The sequence below is a fragment of the Grampus griseus genome (genome assembly GCF_964374135.1).
Source record: "Grampus griseus genome assembly, chromosome: 14".
Lineage (NCBI taxonomy): Eukaryota > Metazoa > Chordata > Mammalia > Artiodactyla > Delphinidae > Grampus > Grampus griseus.
This window is the reverse complement of record NC_139008.1, coordinates 51,756,629-51,777,201: the sequence shown is the minus strand read 5'-3', so window position 1 is coordinate 51,777,201 and position 20,573 is coordinate 51,756,629. Positions and strand designations below refer to the sequence as shown.

The window sequence follows — 20,573 nt, the reverse complement described above, 5'->3', positions numbered from 1 at the left end:
TGTACTCTACAATTTTATCACATTGTAGTCTTGCACAACCACTGTCACAAATAAAGATACGCGACTGTACCATCACCGTAAGGTGATGGTGCTGTCCCTTTATAGCCACACAATTCCAATCCCTAAACCCCAGCAACCACTAATATGCTGTACATCTCTATAATTACGTTATTTCATAAATGTTACATAAATGGAATTATGCAGTGTGTATCCTTTCGAGGTTGACTTTTTTTTTCACTCAGCATAATTTCCTTGAGGTTCATCCAAGCTCTTGCATGTGTCACTCATTCTTTTTTTTTTTTTTTTTGTCTGGGTAGTATTCCCTGGTATATATACACCATAGTTTATTTAATCATTTACCCTCTGGAGGACATTTAGGTATTTTCTAGTTTGGGGCTATGATGAATAAAACTGCCATAAACATTTGTGTGCAAGTTTATGTGTGGAAATAAGTTTCCATTGCTCTGGAATATATGCCTAAGAGTGAGAATGCTTGTCACGTGGTAAGTCCATTTTCAGTTTTGAAAGGAACTGCCTAACCATTTTTCAACAGTGGCTCTACATTTTACATTCACACCAGCATTGTGTGAATTAGTGGTGTTATTACTATTTTTCATTTTAGCCATTCTTATAGGTGTGTAACGATATCTCATAGTTTCAATTTGCATTTCTCTAAGGGCTGATGACGTTGAACATCTCCCAACAGCACACCTTGTGTGACAGACAATATTTCCAAAAATGCCAACAACAATACTGTCCAGCCCCTGAGATCTTCTTGACATATGATTCAATTCTCCTCCCACTCAGGAGAGTTTCGTGTTCCTTCCCACTGGATCTGGAAGGGCTGTGATCATGGTAAAAGTGACACTATGTGACTTTGAGGTCATAAAAATGCCATACTTCTACCCTGTTTTCTTGAGACACTCACTCATGGAATCCAGCCTCCATGCTGTAAGGAAGACCACATGGTAGGTGTTCTGGTGGAAAGTTCCAGCTCAGCATCCAGCCGACAGTCAGCACTACATTCCTGACATATGCCTGAGGAAGATTTCTAGATGCACCATCTAGCAAGTCAGAGCAGTACTGGCTGGCTGAGCCCAGCCAACTCTCAGTCATGTGAGAATGCGAAAATAACTTTTGACTTAAGACCTAAGGGGATTTGTTATGATAATAAATGAATATGTCTTCTGCACTATAGAATGCTATAAAAGCTCCAATAGATTAGTATAAATTGTACTCTCAGCCTTTTCTTGGAGTAGTCACACTCCATCTCTGTTCTCTTTTTTAAGGAAAAAAGTTTCCTTTCTCTATAGAAACTGGAGTCAATATGGCACCTTGTTCTTAAACCTGGATGAGCTCACCCTGGCCAGCGTGGCTGAGAGTCAGGCTCCTCTCCACATGCTGTGTTCCTTCTTCCTGGAACACTCTCATCCCTGAAGGTCACAGGCCCCGCCCCTCACGCGTCTCTGCTGTCACCACCCCACTGCGGAGGGGCCTTCTCTGACCGGCCTCTACAGACCCTCTACTCTCCACCCTCCACCTTCTTTAGTCTACTTAAGTTAATTAATCATAGAAAACTTAGAATGTATCACCCTGCAATCTGGTGGTGATTTTATTTGTATGTTTATCAAGTTGTTGATTATTATACTCCTATTCTCCAAATAAACTGAATGAAATTAGTGATTTTGCTTTATTCATCCTTAGGACCTAGCACTGACCTGGCACAGAATGACGTTTAGCTCATATTTATTGAATGAGTGAGTGAACAAACCATTCAGACTGAAAGCACTGAGGATGTGCCAGTCCCTGTGAGCTCCGCTGGGTGCGTGGAAGAAATGTTTGAAAAGGAGATTCTGCCCTCAAGAGTGACACTGAATGATCTAGCCTTTCATATGTTGTGGGGAGGGGAGATCTTTAAGTAAGCTAATTAAATAATAAACTGTCTTTGTCTCACATCTGATTTTGACATCTGACAGGTACTCACAACAAGGGTGAGCCTACACCCTCAATCTCTAAAAACAAGGAAAGAAAGCCTGGCAGGAACTGTCCTGATTTTTTTTTCCTGTAAGCTCCAGTCCCCAGAGCCAATGTGTGGACCAGTTCAATGCTCAGCAATGCTCAGTTCTGAGGCCATGGGACCTTGCCCTGGTGCTTTTCTGAGTCAGGCCAGGAGAGAGTTCTAGCCCTTTTCCTATAGCTCCCCTGCTCTATGGGAGATGCTGCAAAATGGCCACATGGTCTTCCCCTCTCTGTATCCACATGCCTTTGGATGCAACTTTGCATCTTCTCCCATCAAGAGGCAGTGGTGCTTATGGTGTTATTTCCCCACCCCTTGCATCTAGGCCCAGTTACCTCCACTACCACTGCTGAGATCCAGCCAACCACCAGGCTAATTAGTGAGGCTGTCAACCCCAAACTGACCACAAATGCAAGAGTGAGCTCAGCTGATGTCACGTGGAGCAGAGGTAAGCTGTCCCAGCTGAGGTCAGTGCAAAAGTCGACTCACAGAATTGTGAGCAAATAAATGGTTCTGGGTTTAAGCCACTAAGTATTGAGTGGTTTGTTGTGTAGCAAAAACTGACTGATACATACTCCTGTACGCTCTTAAAAGAAGTTCAGCCAGAGTAATGCAGAAAGCAGGACTTAAAACTGCCCATTAATCATAATACTAAGTTGGTAAATTATGTGTGTGTGTATGTTCATATATATATATATATATATATATATATATATATATATTTAGGAAATGGGATTATGGGTGATTTTTTTTAAGGGCTTCAGATGCTTGGCTTATTTATTTATTTATTTATGGCCGTGTTGGGTCTTTGTTTCTGTGCGAGGGCTTTCTCTAGTTGTGGCGAGCGGGGGCCACTCCTCATCGCGGTGCACGGGCCTCTCACTCTCGCGGCCTCTCTTGTTGTTGCGGAGCACAGGCTCCAGACACGCATGCTTAGTAGTTGTGGCTCATGGGCCTAGTTGCTCCGCACCATGTGGGATCCTCCCAGACCAGGGCTCGAACCTGTGTCCCCTGAATTAGCAGGCAGACTCTCAACCACTGCGCCACCAGGGAAGCCCCATTTTATTCTTTATACTTTTCTGAATTTGCTGAAGTTTCCACAATAAAATTGACAATCTTTTTAAAATAAAAGAAGAAAAGCCAAAGTTCTTGGGTAGTTTCTTCTGGTTGCCCTCTGATCATTCCTGGGCAAATTCTGATGTGACGTGAACGTTTTCCACGTGACTGAGGATGCTAGGTGGTAAAAGACAGGTGCATTAAAGGGACAGCTGGCTCCACTCATCACAAGGCTATTACATCTGCTGGGAGTTTCAGGAAGATTAAAAGCGTCTAAATGGGCGGGAAAAAATCTATGCTTCAAAACTCTTCCATCTAACTAAGCCTTCCTGGCAATGTCAACTCATGCATTCCTTGGCTGTTGTATTCTATCTGGTGTGGCTGATGAGTTTCAAGTGAATCCCCTGAGCAGGCTGCAATGATGGGAAATGCAGATATCTGGGCCTGGGGATACACTAGTGTGATGGATATCTTCTGTTTGTCCTTTCAGATCTGGGAGCCCTGAGCCCTGGGAGGCCAACCTGTATTGACCATTGATGGCTTCTGATTGGACTCAGTCAATGGGGAGCACCAGTAGGAGACTGGAAGGAAGGAGCAGAGTGAGGTTCGGGTACTTAATTGGCCCAGTTCCCAACCAGCAGGTTCACTATGGTCTGGTTTCCACTAAAGATCAGAGCTCCTGCCAGGTAGCCCTCTTCACACAACAATCTCTATTTCAAGATTCCAGTAACTAGTTCTGCACCTCACCTCTTCAGTCATGGGGTAATAAGAGGAGTGGTGTTCCATTCTAGACACCTATGCTGGTCCTCATGACAGTTCCTTTTGGCTTTTCTACATCTCATCTGCCCACACCTTTATTAAACTCTCCTCAAAGCACTGGAATTTGTCATCTGTTTCCTGCAGGGACTCTGAGAGATACTGCAGACATGCGTAGTCACACGAACAGAGTGGACACAGTCCTAGAAAAGTCATTTTCTCTCCACCAATGAAAATAAGAATGTGGCAGAAAAATAAAAGAAATTTCTATAGTTTCTATTACTTCCTGCACTTACTGTTAAGGCAGAAAATTATCTGTCAAATTCAGCTCACAGATAGTTCTAAATGACAGGATGACACAGAGGATGGTAATTTCTTCTTCAAAAGCCTCCTGGGAAGGGGAGTGGGTGACTTGCGACTAAGGAAAATTAGAATTCCGAGAAAGTGTTCTTAGGAATATAATATCTGTGACAGGTGAAATGACAAGGTAAACCAGGGAGGGACCCAACATGAAAATCTTACCCGGCCATCACTTGTCAGCAGGATGGAGTCACTCTTTATGTCCCTGTGAATCACTCCTTGGTTGTGCAGGTAGGAAAGAGCCCTTAGAACCGACAGACAGACGGTAGCTATTTGTTCTTCATTCATTCTAGAAAGGAAATCACATTGAAGGAGAAAGGTCAGGCTTAAGACCATCTTTGAAATGATCAAGAGAGGTGGCTCCCTTGTGTTCTAGAGAACCAGTCCATGCTCTCCAGCCCATGTCTCAAAAATCTATGGGAAAGGAAAAGGAAGTCTTTGGGACCTGATTCCCAGAACCTAAGGCCTGGCATTGAGGATGATAGCGGCTCAGTATAAGCTAAAGTAAAGAGACCCCCATTGGCTGGCTTTTGGGTCATCAGTGCAAATGCACTTCCTTGGACTCTTATAGGTAATTCCCCAGGTACTGACAAACCTCCAGGGTCCTACAGAGAGTGCACACTGAATGACGCCAAAGTTCCAGGAGGGGCTGCTAGATGACCTTGAGGAAGTCCTTTAACTTCCTCGGGTTTCTTTTTCCTCATCTTGGAAGTGGGCAAGGCCATGGTTCTCTTCAAGGTTGGACTCAGGCAAAGTGGTTTTTAGATCTCTAAGATCCCCCTCTGGGACTTGCCCTGCTTCTCACCAGCCCTTCCTCTCCCTCCTCCAGGAGCTGGAAGCTTCTGTTACTCCAGGTCCCTCTGCCAAGAAGGAAATTGGGCCTAGTTAGTTACTAATAACCAACTGTGAATGCGTGATACTCTAATAAATAGACCATGGGAATGAGAAAGGCAAGCACAACACTAGATATGCTCCCCCATTTCATGGCTGCACCCTCCGAAGAAGGTATTTCTGGTTTCAGAGGAGACTGAGGTCAGGTTACCTGCCCAAGGTTATATAGCTCAGAAGGTAACCAGATCATGATTCAAACCCCACCTTCTATGAGTTCAAAACCCATGCTTTTCCACTTTCCCCACTGTATCATGCAGCAATTGTAACTCAAAAGAATGGATTTTCAGCCACTGAAGAACCCAGGTGGGAAGAATGATGTGGAGAATGGAGTCCCTCAGTGCCCTCAAAATGACCCATTTAGGCATCTGCCTAACTCATCTAGGCATGAAACTTCCTCCCTCTCACGGAGATATTGAGAGGCCCAAATTAGCAAAGGTAGAGGTAGCAAATGTGAAAGACCTCCTAAAACAAACTATCAGGCAAACAGAGGAGGCTATCAGGAGACACACTTCGTAACTGACCAGAGTCCAAATTTAAGAATTGACTTGGGAAATAATCCCAGGTAACTTTTAGCTCAGCAGGACAAGTAAATAGATGGCCTTGAATCTGCGTTTCAGTCTTGTTGATGCCAACAAACCCCAGCTGAGTAAAACTAGGGTTCAAAATAAAATCCAAGGAGATAACCAATCAGGAGAATGTCAAAGGTACAAAGTGGATGAGTATGAAGAAACATGCCCTTCTCTTTGAAGAGGATTCCTACCACCGCAATGAATTGGCCTCATAGGAAGGCAGGTGTCTGAAACAGAGTGGAAACCTACAACTTCTGTGTTCTTGGTTTTGTGGTAAGTGGGCTGGTCATTATGCTGGATTGTTTTCAGATGACAATTTTCACATCTGCCCAAAGCACACTCCTGAGAAGTTTAGAGCATCAGCCACAGGGACAAGTCCAACTACATCTTAAAATTAATTCAGGACCAAGAATTATCATCTTTAATAAAATAAAATCTATTTTTCTTGGATTCAATGAGATTTGAGTTATTTGGAGCAGGCATAAAGATTTTTCACAGGTCAAAGGTAACAAAAATTAATTGACTCTGAGCCCCCAATCACAAACTGAAAAATCCCCTGGAGTTTATAACAAATGCTACTGACTCTTAATTCAATGACTTTGAAATGGACATGGCCCACTGTAGAAAGCCTGGTGCTTTCCTACTTCAACAGGGAGGAAGTCAGGTGGGGATAAAAACACCTCAGTTTTGGAGTCAACTCCAAATTCAAATCCTGGCTCTGCCAATTATTAAATACGTGATCTTGAGAAAGATACTTTTTGCCTCTATGAGTCATAGCCTCATCCTCTAACAGACAGGCACATCAACACCTACCTTATAGAGATGTGTGAAGGTTACATGAGTTAATCAAGAACCTGACAGAGCTTGGTACTTTCCTTTCCCTTCTAGAACTGTTTCCTTGATATAAGTAGGACATGATTTAACAAGATGCTAGATAGGGCTAAAACTTTAGTATGTATAAGAAACTCCTGAGGGGACTTCCCTGGTAGTGCAGTGGTTAGGAATCCACCTGCCAATGCAGGGGACATACGTTCGCTCCCTGGTCCGGGAAGATCCCACATGCCGTGGAGCAACTAAGCCCATGCACCACAACTACTGAGCCTGTGCTCTAGAGCCCATGTGCCACAACTACTGAGGCTACCTGCCACAACTACTGAAGCCCGTGTGCCTAGAGCCCATGCTCTGCAACAAGGGAAGCCACCACAATGAGAAGCACGGGCACCGCAATGAAGAGTAGCCCCCGCTCGCCACAACTAGAGAAAGCCCATGCACAGCAACAAAAACTCAACACAGCAAAAAATAAATAAATAAAATAAATAAATTAAAAAAAAAAAGAAACTCCTGAGCATCTGGCTAGATCATGGATTCTTTTAGTCCATCTGGGTAGAGCCTGAGATGCTGTATTTCTAACAAGCTCTTAGGGGATGTTGATGCTGCTGGTCCCCAGACCACACTTTGAGTGGCAAGCAGTTAAATGTTTTATCAACCAATCAATCAATCATTCAATGAAGTACTTATTGAATATCTACTATAGGAAACTCTCTGAACTACCAGCTTAAGGATTTCAAATTCTAAATATCCATGGTATTCCTTGACACACTATTGCTTCTTGCTCTCTGGAGCTACTCTGCCTTCAAGGGGAAATCCATCGACAAAACTAGATGGAGAGAATTAGAAAACACAATGGATTCTAGAGAGGCTGGCTCTTCAGTGAATCCCACGGATACAAAATAAGAACTTGACAAAGTGAGAGCTGTAGTTTTCTGATGCTCTCTGAGGCAAGAAAAAAGCCCCTCCCTTGGACATATTTTTATTAATTGTTTTATATGTAAGTCACATTTGTCTTATTCGTAGGTCTCTTCAGTATACTTGTTGCTACAATTTAAGATGATTAGATAGATAGATAGATAGACAGATAGATAGATAGATAGATATGGTGGTTGTATGGCTATACCGATAGGAATCTGCCAGCTGAAATGTTGGTGATAAACATTTGGTGTCTTCCCTTATGTCCTTTTGTTTTTAGATGGTCTACCGCAGACTCAGAGCTATAGGGAGTCATGATTGAAACACTGCCTCATTTTAGTGGAGAAAAAGCAGCACCTTTGATCTCTTACGGGTTTCTGAACACTTTCTTGCTACCTTGCTTTCCACCTATTGTCGCTCAACTGGATTCACTTATGATTTGGATGCCATTTCAGTGACATCAGCTAATACCCAATGTAGCTCCTTCATGACAATCTTCTCAAATCTTTGGTATTTTATTTACCAGCAGAGCAAACTTAAAGTTTCCCAAATGTAACATGATTTTTTTACACGTCTGTTCCTTTGAACCTTGCTTTTCCAGCGCGGTCCATGAACTAACAGCATTAACATCGCCTGGGGGTTCCTTAGAATGCAGAGTATTATGTCTCCCCCCCATTGAATCAGGATCTGCATTTTAATAAGAACCACAGGTAATTTGTATGCATATTAAAATTTTAGAAGCACTGTCTTAGCACATACTCTTTCATTTGCCTTCAATGCCCTTTTCTTCCCACTTGCCTTCTTAGTAAACTCTGATGCATCTCTCAAAACCCATCCTGGACACCACCATATATTGGAAATCCTTCTTGACTCTCTTATAGAGATATTCAGGTATTCTTCTATGCTACTTATATAATTCTAATTCTGCACAGGTGTTATAATGTATTTATGTCTAATCTGAGACTTCCTTGGAAGGGTGTATCTGAGCCTTATTCATTTGTATCTTTTGTAGCCCCAGCACTTAGGAAAGAGCCTGGCACATAAAAAGTGATTAATAAATACTTGATGAAATGACCACAACTGACACATCAGAGAAGCAAGTAGCTGAGGCAACAGTGGCAAGCAACCATTGTTACTTGCAAGATGATTTAAAAACAGATTTGAAGAATCTCTCTCTCTCTTATGTAGTTTGTTATTATGACATAAAATTTTGATCTTTCACCTGCCCCTGCCTTCCCCAGGTACCCTTGGTGGTATCAACACATAGCAATGGTATAGCAACTTAGGAGAATGAAACTCAGTTTTAGAAATCTACGTAGGGATGGGAAATTCTATTATTTGTCACCGAAACTCCATTCTCAGCAGCTTGCTGATTTAAAATCAGTGAGTACGAATGAATTTCTGGAGGGCAGGGAGAATGTGAATTGAGTGAATGAACTATACATACATGATATTGTGATAGGCACCTGGGAATACAGAGAAAAAGGGCAGTCGTTTCTCTACCTTCAAAGTGCTTAACTACTTATGAAGAGTTCATAAATATAGTTACTAGGCCTTACCCTGGAAAAGAATAATAAGCACCTTGAACTACTTGCCTGGATAGTAAAGAAACTTACCTGGTATGAGTAACGATGTCTGTCAAGGCACCACCTTCTAGAAATTCCATGACAACCCAGAGCTCATCATTGACAAGGTAGCTGTTGTACATGTCAACCACGTTGTCATGGTGATAATCCCGCATTATCACAACCTGGGCAAAATGGAAAGACACTGTTTGACTTCGGACTGTGAAATTTGACTTTTTGTTTTCTCATGACTACATTTGGGCTGTGAGTTCAACTGATGGGGAGTACTGATTGTGTGTGTGTGTGGGGGGGGTATTCAGAAGTCTATTACAGACAAAGGGACAGCACTGAGAGCAGCTGGGAGGAATAGAGGGGATCAAGTTAGCAAATTCAGAGAAAATGGCAGGTCAACAAGACACTGGGTTGGGGGAGAATACGGGGTAAAAACAGGCAGAACCATGGCAGAGTTTGCATTCACAAGAGGGAATTTAGTTGAATGTTTGGGGGGATGTGATCAGATATCCCATAGGTTACTTTTAAAACACATTGTCCACACTCTGCTATTGGGCAAAAGGGTCACCAACTCAAGGTAAGTGAGTCTCAGAAGTGACTGAAGTAAACAGTTATTAGGGCTGGGGCCACATGACACCAATCTAACTTCTTGGGAGGTCTAGGCCGAGCCTGAAAGAGTTTGTGCTGAATACAAAGGATAAGTCTTTAAGGTAAAAACATTATGACTTAGGCATTAAAAGGCCAACTTGTGTCTGCTTGCTGGAGAGAGCATCCAGGAATTGCCATCCTGTGGCCGCTTCTGGTGATATTTTCAGTGAGTGCTAAATAATAAATTATACAGTTGTTTAAGTTATATTTTCCCTGTCTGTTCTGGCATTGTGGTTTGGAAATAAGTTCCAGAAATCAGGAGCTGTGGACTGGGAAGAAACTGAATCCCACTCACCCCATGCTCTCTGTGAGGTTGGGAGCGTGGAAAAGAAACGAACACCTATGGGAGTTGGAGCTGGGTGGAGCCTTCACATAAGCCATCACGGAAGAGGGTCCAAAGTCACAGCTGATTGCATTGTTACAGCTGTATGAACCTACTGACCCCGGTTAGTAACATAATCTGATGCTAGGTTTCCTTATTGCTAAATGGAGATAACATTTTTCTGTCTATGCCTATTGTGAGAATCAAACCAGACCAATGCTTAGCACAGTGGCTGATCCACAGGAAGTACTTCATAAAGAGGCAGCCATACAGGCATAGAAAAAGGGATGCTATTTTTGTATTTATATTTTCTGTGTTTTCTAATGTTCTAAAATGTATATGTGTTATTTCTGAAATGGGAAAGAAATGTTACGTAGGACAGAAAGGATGATCCGAACACACCATCTACCTCATTAAAAAGCAGCTCTCGTCTCTGTTGTTTTCGGAGGTCCATTTTCTTCACGGCAACTTGCTTCCCCGTGTGTTTCTCAGTGGCGATGCACACAATGCCGGTTGACCCTTCCCCGATTTTGATAAAGTTGTCCAAATATTCTCTGGGGTCTCCTGGGCTGACCACCAGCTGCAGGGCTGCCCGGAACTGTTCGTGGGACACCCTGGAGGGCTGCTGGTCTGAGGAGGAGCCCCAGCTGGGTGGGGGGTAGGTGCTAGATGAGATGCTGAGAGAGCTCAGGTAAGAAGCTGTGGAGATGTACTGCGAACTGGTCTGGAGGGAGGGGTGGTGGTACAGGGTGGCTGTGTGGTACCCAGATGGGTATTGGTGGCTGCTTGAGGAATAGCTTGTTTTGCTTTGACTTTGAGGTAGTTTGGCAGGGCCCCTGGGGTAGGTGTCGGATCCTGACAGTGGAGGGCTGAGGACCACCTGTGCTCGATCATAATCCACCTGGGAAGACAGACACAGATGGAGAAATTCACACGCTACATCTGAATACCATAGCCATCACACAGCTGGTCCAAATGATGAGCACTACTACACAACCCACTCGTGGGTGAGGCTTACCTCGTGGGGTCCCAGGATGCATCGCTTCCACCCTTTATCTGCCCTCTGACCTCTCCATCCTGCCTATTTCTTCCTCCTTCCCTAATAAAATCCCCAGAAGTAGACTCTGAGACCTGGATGCAAGTAGTAGGAGGTGATCCCAGGAGTTATGAAGGGGAAAACGCCAATACAGTAAGTCCCCTACATACGAATGAGTTCCATTCCGAGATCGTGTTCATAAGTCCAATTTGTTTGTAAGTCCAACAAAGTTAGCCTAGGTACTCAACTAACACAATCGGCTATATAGTACTGTACTGTAATAGGTTTATAATACTTTTTACACAAATAATACATAAAAACAAACAAAAAATAAACATTTTTAATCTTACAGTACAGTACCTTGAAATGTACAATAGTACAGTACAACAGCTTGCACACAGGGGCTGATCAAGTGAACAGGCAAGAAGAGTTACTGACTGGAGGAGGGAGAGGAGGTGGGAGATGGTAGAGCTGAAGGATCGTCAGCAATAGGAGATGGAGGGCAAGCTGCAATTTCACTCACGCCTGATGTGGATGACACGGGTTCTGGTTCCTTGCTGGATTCAATTCTACCTACTGTCTTGAAAAAAAAACGATCCAGTGATGTCTGGGTAGTAGCTCTTTTTTCTCATCTTAGATGATGCGGTAGCACTGGATTGCATTCTGAGCGGCTGCTGCAACTTTGATGTACCATTCTATGTTTGGGTCCTGTGTCTCAAAAACTAACAGTGCCTCCTCAGATTAAGAAAATCCCCTTGCCATTTCCTGCAGCATGAAACTCTTCGGTTCTTCAGTTACTTCTTCCTCTTGTCTCTCTTTGTCCTTTCTCTGGGCCTCCAATTCCATAAGGTCTTCATTAGTAAGCCCCTCATGTTGCACAGCAAGAAGTTCAATGAAGTTGTCCTCTTGCAGATCTAGCTCCAGCTTCTCACTGAGGGTCACTAAGTTGCTGAAAACCTCTTTGGACTCCTCATCCACATTCTCAAATCCATGAAAATCGTGAACAAACTGTGGGCAAAGGCTCTTCCAAACCCCATTCATGGTGACGGCTGTAACCTCACGCCAAGCAAAGTTAATGTTTTTTATGGCCTTGTAGATGTTAAAGTTCTTCCAAAATTGTTGCAAGGTTGTTCCTGATTCATCACTTGCCTTAACTGCCTGACAAAAAGTGTGACATATATATTTCTTGAAAATCACAATAACTCCCTGGTCCATGGGTTGGATGAGCGACATAGAATTTGGTGGCAGATGCACTACTTTGATGTTGGGGTGAAAGCCGTCCATGAATGGGGGGCAGCCTGGAGCACTGTTGAGAAGCAAAAGAATGTTGAATGGGACATCTTGCTCCAAGCAAGATTTCTCTACCTCCGGGATAAAGTGGTGGAAAAATCAGTCCTGGAAAATGGCATGTGTAACTCAGGATTTGGGGTTACTCTTCCACACAACAGGAAGGGAGCCCTGGGCTATGTTTTTAAGGGCTCTTGGGTTCTCTGAATGATAAACTAAGACAGGCTTCAGCTTCATATTGCTGAAAGCATTGCCACCAAACAACAGAGTTAGCCAGTCCTTTGCTGCTTTATAGCCTGGCATCAACTTTTCTTTCTTATTGATGTAACTTTGGTCTGGCGTCCTTCTCCAGTACAGTACTGTCTCATCCACATTAAAAATCTGCTAGGGGAAATATGCTTCTTCATCAATAATTTCTCAAAGTGTTTTAGGAAATTCCCAGGCAGCTACCATATCTGCACTTGCTGCCTCGCCACTTGCCTTTACGTTGTGAAGGTTGGCTCTAGCCTTGAACCAATGAAACCAGACATGGCTGGCATTAAAAGATGCGCCCTCTGATTCTTCACTGTGTTTCTTCTTCAAGTCTTCATAAAGGCTTTTGGCTTTCTCTTGAAACAGCACTAAGCTGAACAGGACTCGACACTGATGTGATCCTGCATCCGCACACTGAGAAGTTTCTCCATCTCCTCTGCCACTTTTCCACACTTCTTCGATATTACTGGCGACATCATCAATACAGCAGACTTCACATGTTCCATGATCTTGTCCTCGTTCTTCAGAGTCATGCCAATGGTTAAACAATTCATGTTATAAGAACTAGCGGTGTCTACCATCTTATTTTGCCTCGCTTCACTCTCTCAATTATTTTCACTTTTGTTTCCATCGTTATTGCTTGGTGCTTCTTAGCAGTACCAGCTATATCACTGCTGCTTTTACACTTGCTTCTGGACATCCTGGGCTTGAAATAAAGATACTGTACAGTACAGTACACAAAAGCACAACCACTTGTAGAGGATGTATGCATGTGACAATGTACACCAGACATGTGAACTAACTTACGTGACTGGACATACGGATGCACGTTCAAGTTTGAAAGTTCACAACTTGAAGGTTCATATGTAGGGGACTCACCGAATACATAAAAGGAACAACCTAACTCCCTGTGCAAAGCAGCTTTTTGGACAATAAGATAAACACATACAAATCAGTATAAATGTATAATGTTCGAGAAAATCCAAAATCTGCAGGGCTGTGTGTATGAAAGAGAAATCTGCTCAGCCCTCAAAAGGATTCAAGGCAAGAACATTCTACTCTGATTGTGAAGAGTGGATTGAGGGAACTTAGTGGATAGGATGGGGAGGACACACAGGGCAGGGGTGGGGGAAGCCAGTGAGGGGCTGCCATGACACTAGGTGTAAGTTCCAGCAATCACTCTCTGGAAAAGTCAAGAAGGAGTTCTGGTCACCCCTGGAATGACTGAGGTCAGGGATGGTGAATATACCACATCATACCACCCTTGCCTCCTTGCCCAAAGCAGAAAGTGCTAATAGATGAATACACTCTTTTGTGTAAGATCCTGATGATAACGAGAGTGTTGGATACATAGAAGGTGTTTGAAAAAGATTCGTTGATTGGACCTCCAGCTCCTTCTTAACACAGAGTCCCAGGAAGTCTCTTCCACTCTACCAGGATGTACATGGAATGACATTTACATGCCCACTCCAAGGATCCAGATTTGCTCTAAAATGATGGTTGCTGGCTACATGTGGCTATTTAATTAAAATCAATAGAAATTAAAAGTTAAAATAAAAAATTCCATTCCTCACTCATATTAGTCACATGTTAGGCATTTAAGAGTCACCACATTGGACAAGATATAGAATATTTATAGGACATATAGAATATTTCCACCATTGCAGAATGTTCTATCGGGTGGCACTGTTCTAGTTGAATTCATTGCTCCCACGTGGTCCATTCATTCATTTGTTTAGTGCACAGATTAATATCTAAGCAACTATTATGTGCTAGGCACCATTTCAGGTGCTGTGGGAAGGTCCAGCAATAATCATAATGGATGGTATTTCTGTTGTCCTGGAGTTGACATTCTAGAGAAGGAGATGGATGATAAACAAGAAAATTAATAAATATACAGTATGTGGTCCAGTAGTAATAGGTGATATGAAGAAAAATAAAGCAGAACAAGGGGATTGAGAATAACAAGGTGCCATCTTGCATGGGATGGCCAAGGAAGGCCTTTCTGAGAGGTGTAACATGAGCAGAAACCTGGCTGAAGTGAGGGAGCAAGCCCTGTGACTGCGGGGGGCAGGGGTAGTCCAGGCAGAGGGCACAGCACACGCAGGATTCTGAGGCACACACAGGCTTGAGGAACAGCCTGGAGGCTCTCCTGGTGCAGAGAGGAGGCAGTTTGGAAAGACAGAGAGAGAAGTGGTGAGGGGGCAGATCATACAGACCATGGCAAGGATGCTGGCTGCTGCTGAGGGAAGTGGGAGCCACTGGAGGTTGATAAGCAGAGGACAGTGACATGAACTTGACTCTCTGGATGCTGGAGAAGAGGCTTTGGTGGCAAGGGTGGAAACAGGGTTGCCAGTTAGCTTACTGCAGTCAACATGGGCAGAGATGAGGGTGGGTGCTGTAGATGGGGTGAGAAATGGGATCCAGAGTAGAGTCTGAAGATGGAGCTGATCCAATTTTCTGATGGATTGAATATGAAGGAGAAGAATCAAAGATGACTCCCAGGATATTATCCTGAGGAGCAAGCCACTTAATAATATGAGGAGCATAGGGGCAGGAACAGGCTTCTCAGCTGTGAATCAGCCTCCAAGATGGCTCCCAGTGATTCCTGCCTCCTGACATGATTGTGTAGTCTCCTCCCCCTTTGTATCAGGTTGATCTGTGAGCAAAAGAATATGGCGGAAGTAATAGTAAGTGTCCTCTGAGGCCAAAAAAAGATATTGTGCCTTCTCTGTCTTCTCTCTTGGATTGCTTGCTCTGGTTTTCTCCAGTTGCCATGTCACGAGGACACCCCAAACCCTATAGAGAGGTCCTCCTGCCAAGAGCCAGCTAGAAACTGAAGCCTGCCACCAACAGCCATGTGCGCCATCTTGGATGTGATCCTCTGGCCCCAGTCAAGCCTTCAGATGATTGCAGCCCTGCTGACCTCTTGACTGCAACCTCATGACAGACTCAATGTCAGAATCACCTAGTTAAGCTAGCCATGGAAACCCACAGAAAGTGTTTGAGGTAATAAATGTTCATTGTTGTTTTAAGCCATTAAGTTTGGGGATGATTTGTTACACAGCAATAGATAACTAAAACATGGGGTGAAACCCAGAGTTCCATCATGGCCACATTAAGTTTGAGAGAGCTATTAAGCATCCAAGCAGAGATGCCACTTAGGTGACTTAGACATGACTCCAGTCCACGGGAAAGTTGACATTAAAGACATGAATCTGAGAGTCATCAGTATTTAGCTGGTGTTAAAAGCCATGGTGTTGAATGTGTAAGAGAAAATCCAAGGACTACAACATCTAGAGACTAAAAAGAGGAGAAGGAACTTGCAAAAAGGAGCAGAGAAGGAGTGGCCTGTGATGTAGGAAAGAAACTAAGGGACTAGGATGTCCTGGAGCCCAGGAAGGAAAGTATTTCAAGAAGGAAGGAGTGATGAACCACATCAAATGCCACGGAGAAGTGAAGTTGGATGCGGCATGTTGCTCGTTGCATCTGGCAACATGGTGGTCATCTGGCAGAAGGAAGGTGTCTGAACCTCTGGTCCCTTGCACAGCATGGACAGATGCCTCTTCAACAAGTCAGGGAGCAAGATCTGCACACAGCAGCCTCCTGAAAATTGCCATGGTACCATTCTCAGTTATGCACTGTCCATTGGCTCCCAGATCATACTGCTGGCCTCCTGTACTGCTGCACTCAGACAGTCTAGCATCAGCCAGCAGGGGCCCGGGTCCTGCTAAGCCAGGGCCCTGGCCTGATTGCAGAGCAGAGAGAACATATTTGAAGGACATATTGAGGGCTGAATATTGATTCTAATGACTTGAGTAAAATCATTTAGCCTCTCTCAACCTCAGTTTCGTCATCTGTACAATGAGGGTCATCACACCTCCCTCATGGGGTTTTTATGAGGCTTACCTGGGGGAATCCTAGAGCAGCCTGGTGTTTAAGAAAAGACTTTGGACTCGAAAACTTCTTCTGCCATTTACAAGTTGTACGACATTGGGCAAGTTATTTCAACTCCTGTGCTTCAGTTTTCTCACTGGTAAAATGAGAGCAATAATAATAATACCTACCAAATGATAATAATACCTATCTCCTTAGGTCACTGTGAACTCTAAAGAATTGAATACAAATCAAAGGGTTTGAACAGTGACTGTTCCATACAGTCTGCTAATTCATTCTGGGTAGTGTTATTATTATATAAAGTGCTTAGCACAGTAGCAGGAATATAAAAGAAAATAATAAATAGTAACTACAGTGGTAATAAGACGAGTGAGCATTTACTGAATATGTACAATGTACTGGTAGCATATATACTCCCATACATTAACCTTCTAAAACAATCAAAGTGTCCCTAATTATAATATATACAGCACTGTATTATAATTAAAATGCTACATTTGACATCCAGCTGATTTTTGTCTAAGGCCCTGGATTTGTGCCATACACAAGGAAAACTGGCACGTGTATGTGCTGGGTTGGTGGGGAGACGAATGTCAGTGTAAATTAAATAATTCAATTCTTCCTTTAAATTAAGCCAGATTAGCCAAGCCCAGTCTAGTCACAAGGCCAGTGTGTGAGGGCAAGCGGGGTCTGTGACTTTTACTTTTGAAAGTGTGTCCTGGGAGCCACCACATGCCATCATCTCCTGGTGTCCTGGGAGGATCTCCTCCTGTAGTTTAAGTGAAACTGAATTCATTCCCCACAAGCATGTATAACTGGTCTCTGAAGAAATGTCAGAAATAAAAGGCTGTTTCCTGTAGGAATCACATCCGGACACTGCTCTTCCTTATCAGAGTCTACTCTTCACGGCTGGCATGATGCATCAAGAAAAGGATGCTGGGGCTTCCCTGCTGGCGCAGTGGTTGAGAGTCTGCCTGCCGATGCAGGGAACGCGGGTTCGTGCTCTGGTCTGGGAAGATCCCACATGCCGCGGAGGGGCTGGGTCCATGAGCCATGGCCGCTGAGCCTGCGCGTCCGGAGCCTGTGCTCCGCAATGGGAGAGGCCACAACAGTGAGAGGCCCGCGTACCGCCAAAAAAAAAAATAAAAAAAGAAAAGGATGCTTGTACCCGGCCTTACATTTAGGTCTTTAATCCATTTGGAGTTTATTTTTGTGTATGGTGTTAGAGAATGTTCTAATTTCACTCTTTTACATGTAGCTGTCCAGTTTTCCCAGCACCACTTATTGAAGAGACTGTCTTTTCTCCATTGTCTATTCTTTTGCCTCCTTTGTCTTGCAAATCAACCATACTCCAATATAAAATAAAATAAAAATTAAATTAAAATATAATTAATTTAAAAAAAAAAAAGAAAAAGAAAGCAAAGGACGCTTGTCTGCACAAATGGGACAATTTCCAGTCAGACAGAATGCAGAGATGTTCAGTGCTAGCTAAACGTCTTTGAAACTAGGTCTTGGAGATAAAACGGTGCCATTGTCTTTCATGGCTGCTGGGAAGAGGTGCAGACTCTTAAAAAAGCAATGGGTGAGGAGCAAACACTATCACAGGAGACAGTTTTTGGAACCAGACTCAAGGGATACCAGTCAAAGGACAATGGACTTTTGGCTCCAGTGAGAGAATGCATGGTCCTCCTTCCAGACTCCATCCCCTCAAAGAGATGATGGTGGACAAACAGCTGGCTTTGGGAAGGAGAAATTCATAGGTGACTTTGTTCTGGCCACCATCTTGCAGAACCATGGCTCTCAGTTGGGTTTGATGACCCAAGGGTTCCATGATGGTGACTATCACTGGCCCACACGTTGGTGGCTGGCCTCATGATTTTTCACTCTAAGAGTCAAGCAGAAGGCAGTTAATCCCACTGTATTGATAAAGCTGAGGCTCTGGGAGGTGAAACTGTTCCCAAGCAATCCAAGGCCAACTGCCCCAAACCTCCAAGAAGATTACACAACCCGATTCTTCGGCTCCGGTCAGGCCTTCACCTCCAGTGGGAGGGTATCCATATCCCAGCTGCTGGACACACTGGCACCACAGGCCTGCTTTCTTGCCTGCCTTGGCATTTCTTCCACTAGTTGTCACCTCCCTGGCCTACATAATCAAGGGTGGACATTCTCTCTGATAAAAAGTAGGGGTGTTTTACTGGGAGCAAAGTCGGGGCCCCTTCCATTAACCAACTGCTCTGTTAGAAGCTTGCCTCACAGGAGTAACTCACACTGATGTTAATAATGATACTTGACATTTGCTGAGTGCTTCCCACGTGCCAGGGACTGTTCCAAGCATTTCATGTACATGGCTACATTTAAATCCCAAGTTACACAGTGAGATAAAGTCCTGTAATTGTTCCATTTTACAGAAAAGGAAACTGAGGCACCGCGGGTTTAAGTAGTCATGCAAAGGTCTCAAAGCTCCTCAGAAGTCGAGCTGGGGTTCAAATCCAGACAGTGTCACTTTAGAACATGGGTCCATGATATCTTCTCAGAGCTATCTTTCAATGATGAAAAGGTAGACAGGGTCAGGACAGAGGTGGGCACAGTGTAGAGTGACTGCTACGGAGCTAAAGCCTGATTAGGGTGTTTCACTGGGGCCCCAGATGTCTGAGCAGCCTGAGGCCAAATGCAAGAACTGGGCCAGAAAATGATGGATGATAATGCCTGGGGGAGGGGGGTGAAAAGAAAAATTAAGTGTGTGTGTGTGTGTGGGCTTGGCTTGGCTTATAGAAATCAGCTCAAAATACACAAAAAAAAGGAATAATCATCACAGCAAAATGAGTTGCTCATATATACATAATTCACTGCTTTCATTTTTACTTTGGCCACAGCAGAATTTTGTGTTCAGCTGCAATGTCCAAACTTTCTTCTGTGTGTTTGTTCAAGAAAGAAAGCCCAAGCTTTCTTCTATAACAGGGACTCCTGGCCCTTTTCCATGGCTCTTAAACTCTTATAATTATTTAATTGTTCTACTCTAAATCATCTTTCCCATGATATCTTATAATTATAAATGGGTGAAACAAAAATGATGAATTTGTCCATACATACTGTTTTGTACATATATACATGTTTGTGTCTGTAAGAGAGACTTGCAGAAGAGTGAAGCTTGAACTGGGCTACCTTTTCTACAACCTGATTTACAAATATATTCTAGAACAAAAGGAGTACATTTGGAGTCCACGTGGGCAGGACTGTAGCATCTCAAGAGGGATGTAGGATTTTATAATCTAGTGAAACCACAATGTGGTGAAATTGGACCAGGGAAAGGTATAGATATTTAGTAAGCGAGTCCAATGTGCCTCCCACCATCCGTGCCCCAAACCATTTCCAAAAGATCTATGCATATAGTTTACCTTCTAAGACCTTATTGTAAGGGCATAGGGAGCAGGGGTGGAAAGCCACAAGGCAGGCGAGAAAACAATAAAGAGACACCAGAAAGCCTTCCCCCACTCCTCTAAAGAGAACAGTCCTGTGATTTTGTGGAAAAGTATCAATAGTTTCATACAAGTGAGACCATGGCCTGCATACTTTTAAGGGTGATCTCCATATGGCAAGATGTAATAAGAGTAGAACAGATTTATTTGTAAATTATTACCCAGGCTGATAACACCAGACTGCCAAACTGCTTAGTTGATGTCACAGGACCACTAACTGTCATTGGAAATCAGATACATTCTCAGGAGGAATTCTCGCTACAGGAATCTTTAAAAATACTGAAAAGACATAGAAACAGTCTTAGTGTCCTTCCTCTAAAATGGTTAATAACATATATTCATTTTTTAGTTTCCCAATGCCTTTTAGAATTCAATATAAATTAAATCCTAAAGAAATGGGCTTTTCATGTCTCTATTCAAACCCAATAAAAAAATAAGAAGGACCAGAAAAAAAAAAAAAAAAGCAGTGTTATATGGGAATAAATAATCCTCAGTTAACAACTCAGCCAGATTCCCCTTCCACAATGAGCACATCTCCAAGGATAGGACCAGTCACAGGCTTGTGATGTATCAAAATTATAAATAATTATAGCAATGAATTCATTTAATCAATCAATTTCACCAGTGGTGTGCTGGGGTGGACAGGGCATAAAACTCCACACAGCTATCAATTACTCTGATTA

The 20,573-nt window shown here is 43.3% G+C and overlaps 1 protein-coding gene across 1 annotated transcript in view; it reads right to left on the bottom strand.

Moving 5' to 3' along the window:
* Nucleotides 1-20,573, bottom strand: part of PAK5 (p21 (RAC1) activated kinase 5) — a gene marked incomplete at both ends in the record, with an annotated part of 96,600 nt that overhangs the window by 12,877 nt on the left and 63,150 nt on the right. Inside the window, 3 exons of the mRNA XM_082670638.1 lie at nt 4,352-4,478; nt 9,012-9,145; nt 10,352-10,843. Coding sequence (XP_082526764.1) covers nt 4,352-4,478; nt 9,012-9,145; nt 10,352-10,843 — 753 coding nt within the window. The remainder of the gene's footprint in view (nt 1-4,351; nt 4,479-9,011; nt 9,146-10,351; nt 10,844-20,573) is intronic.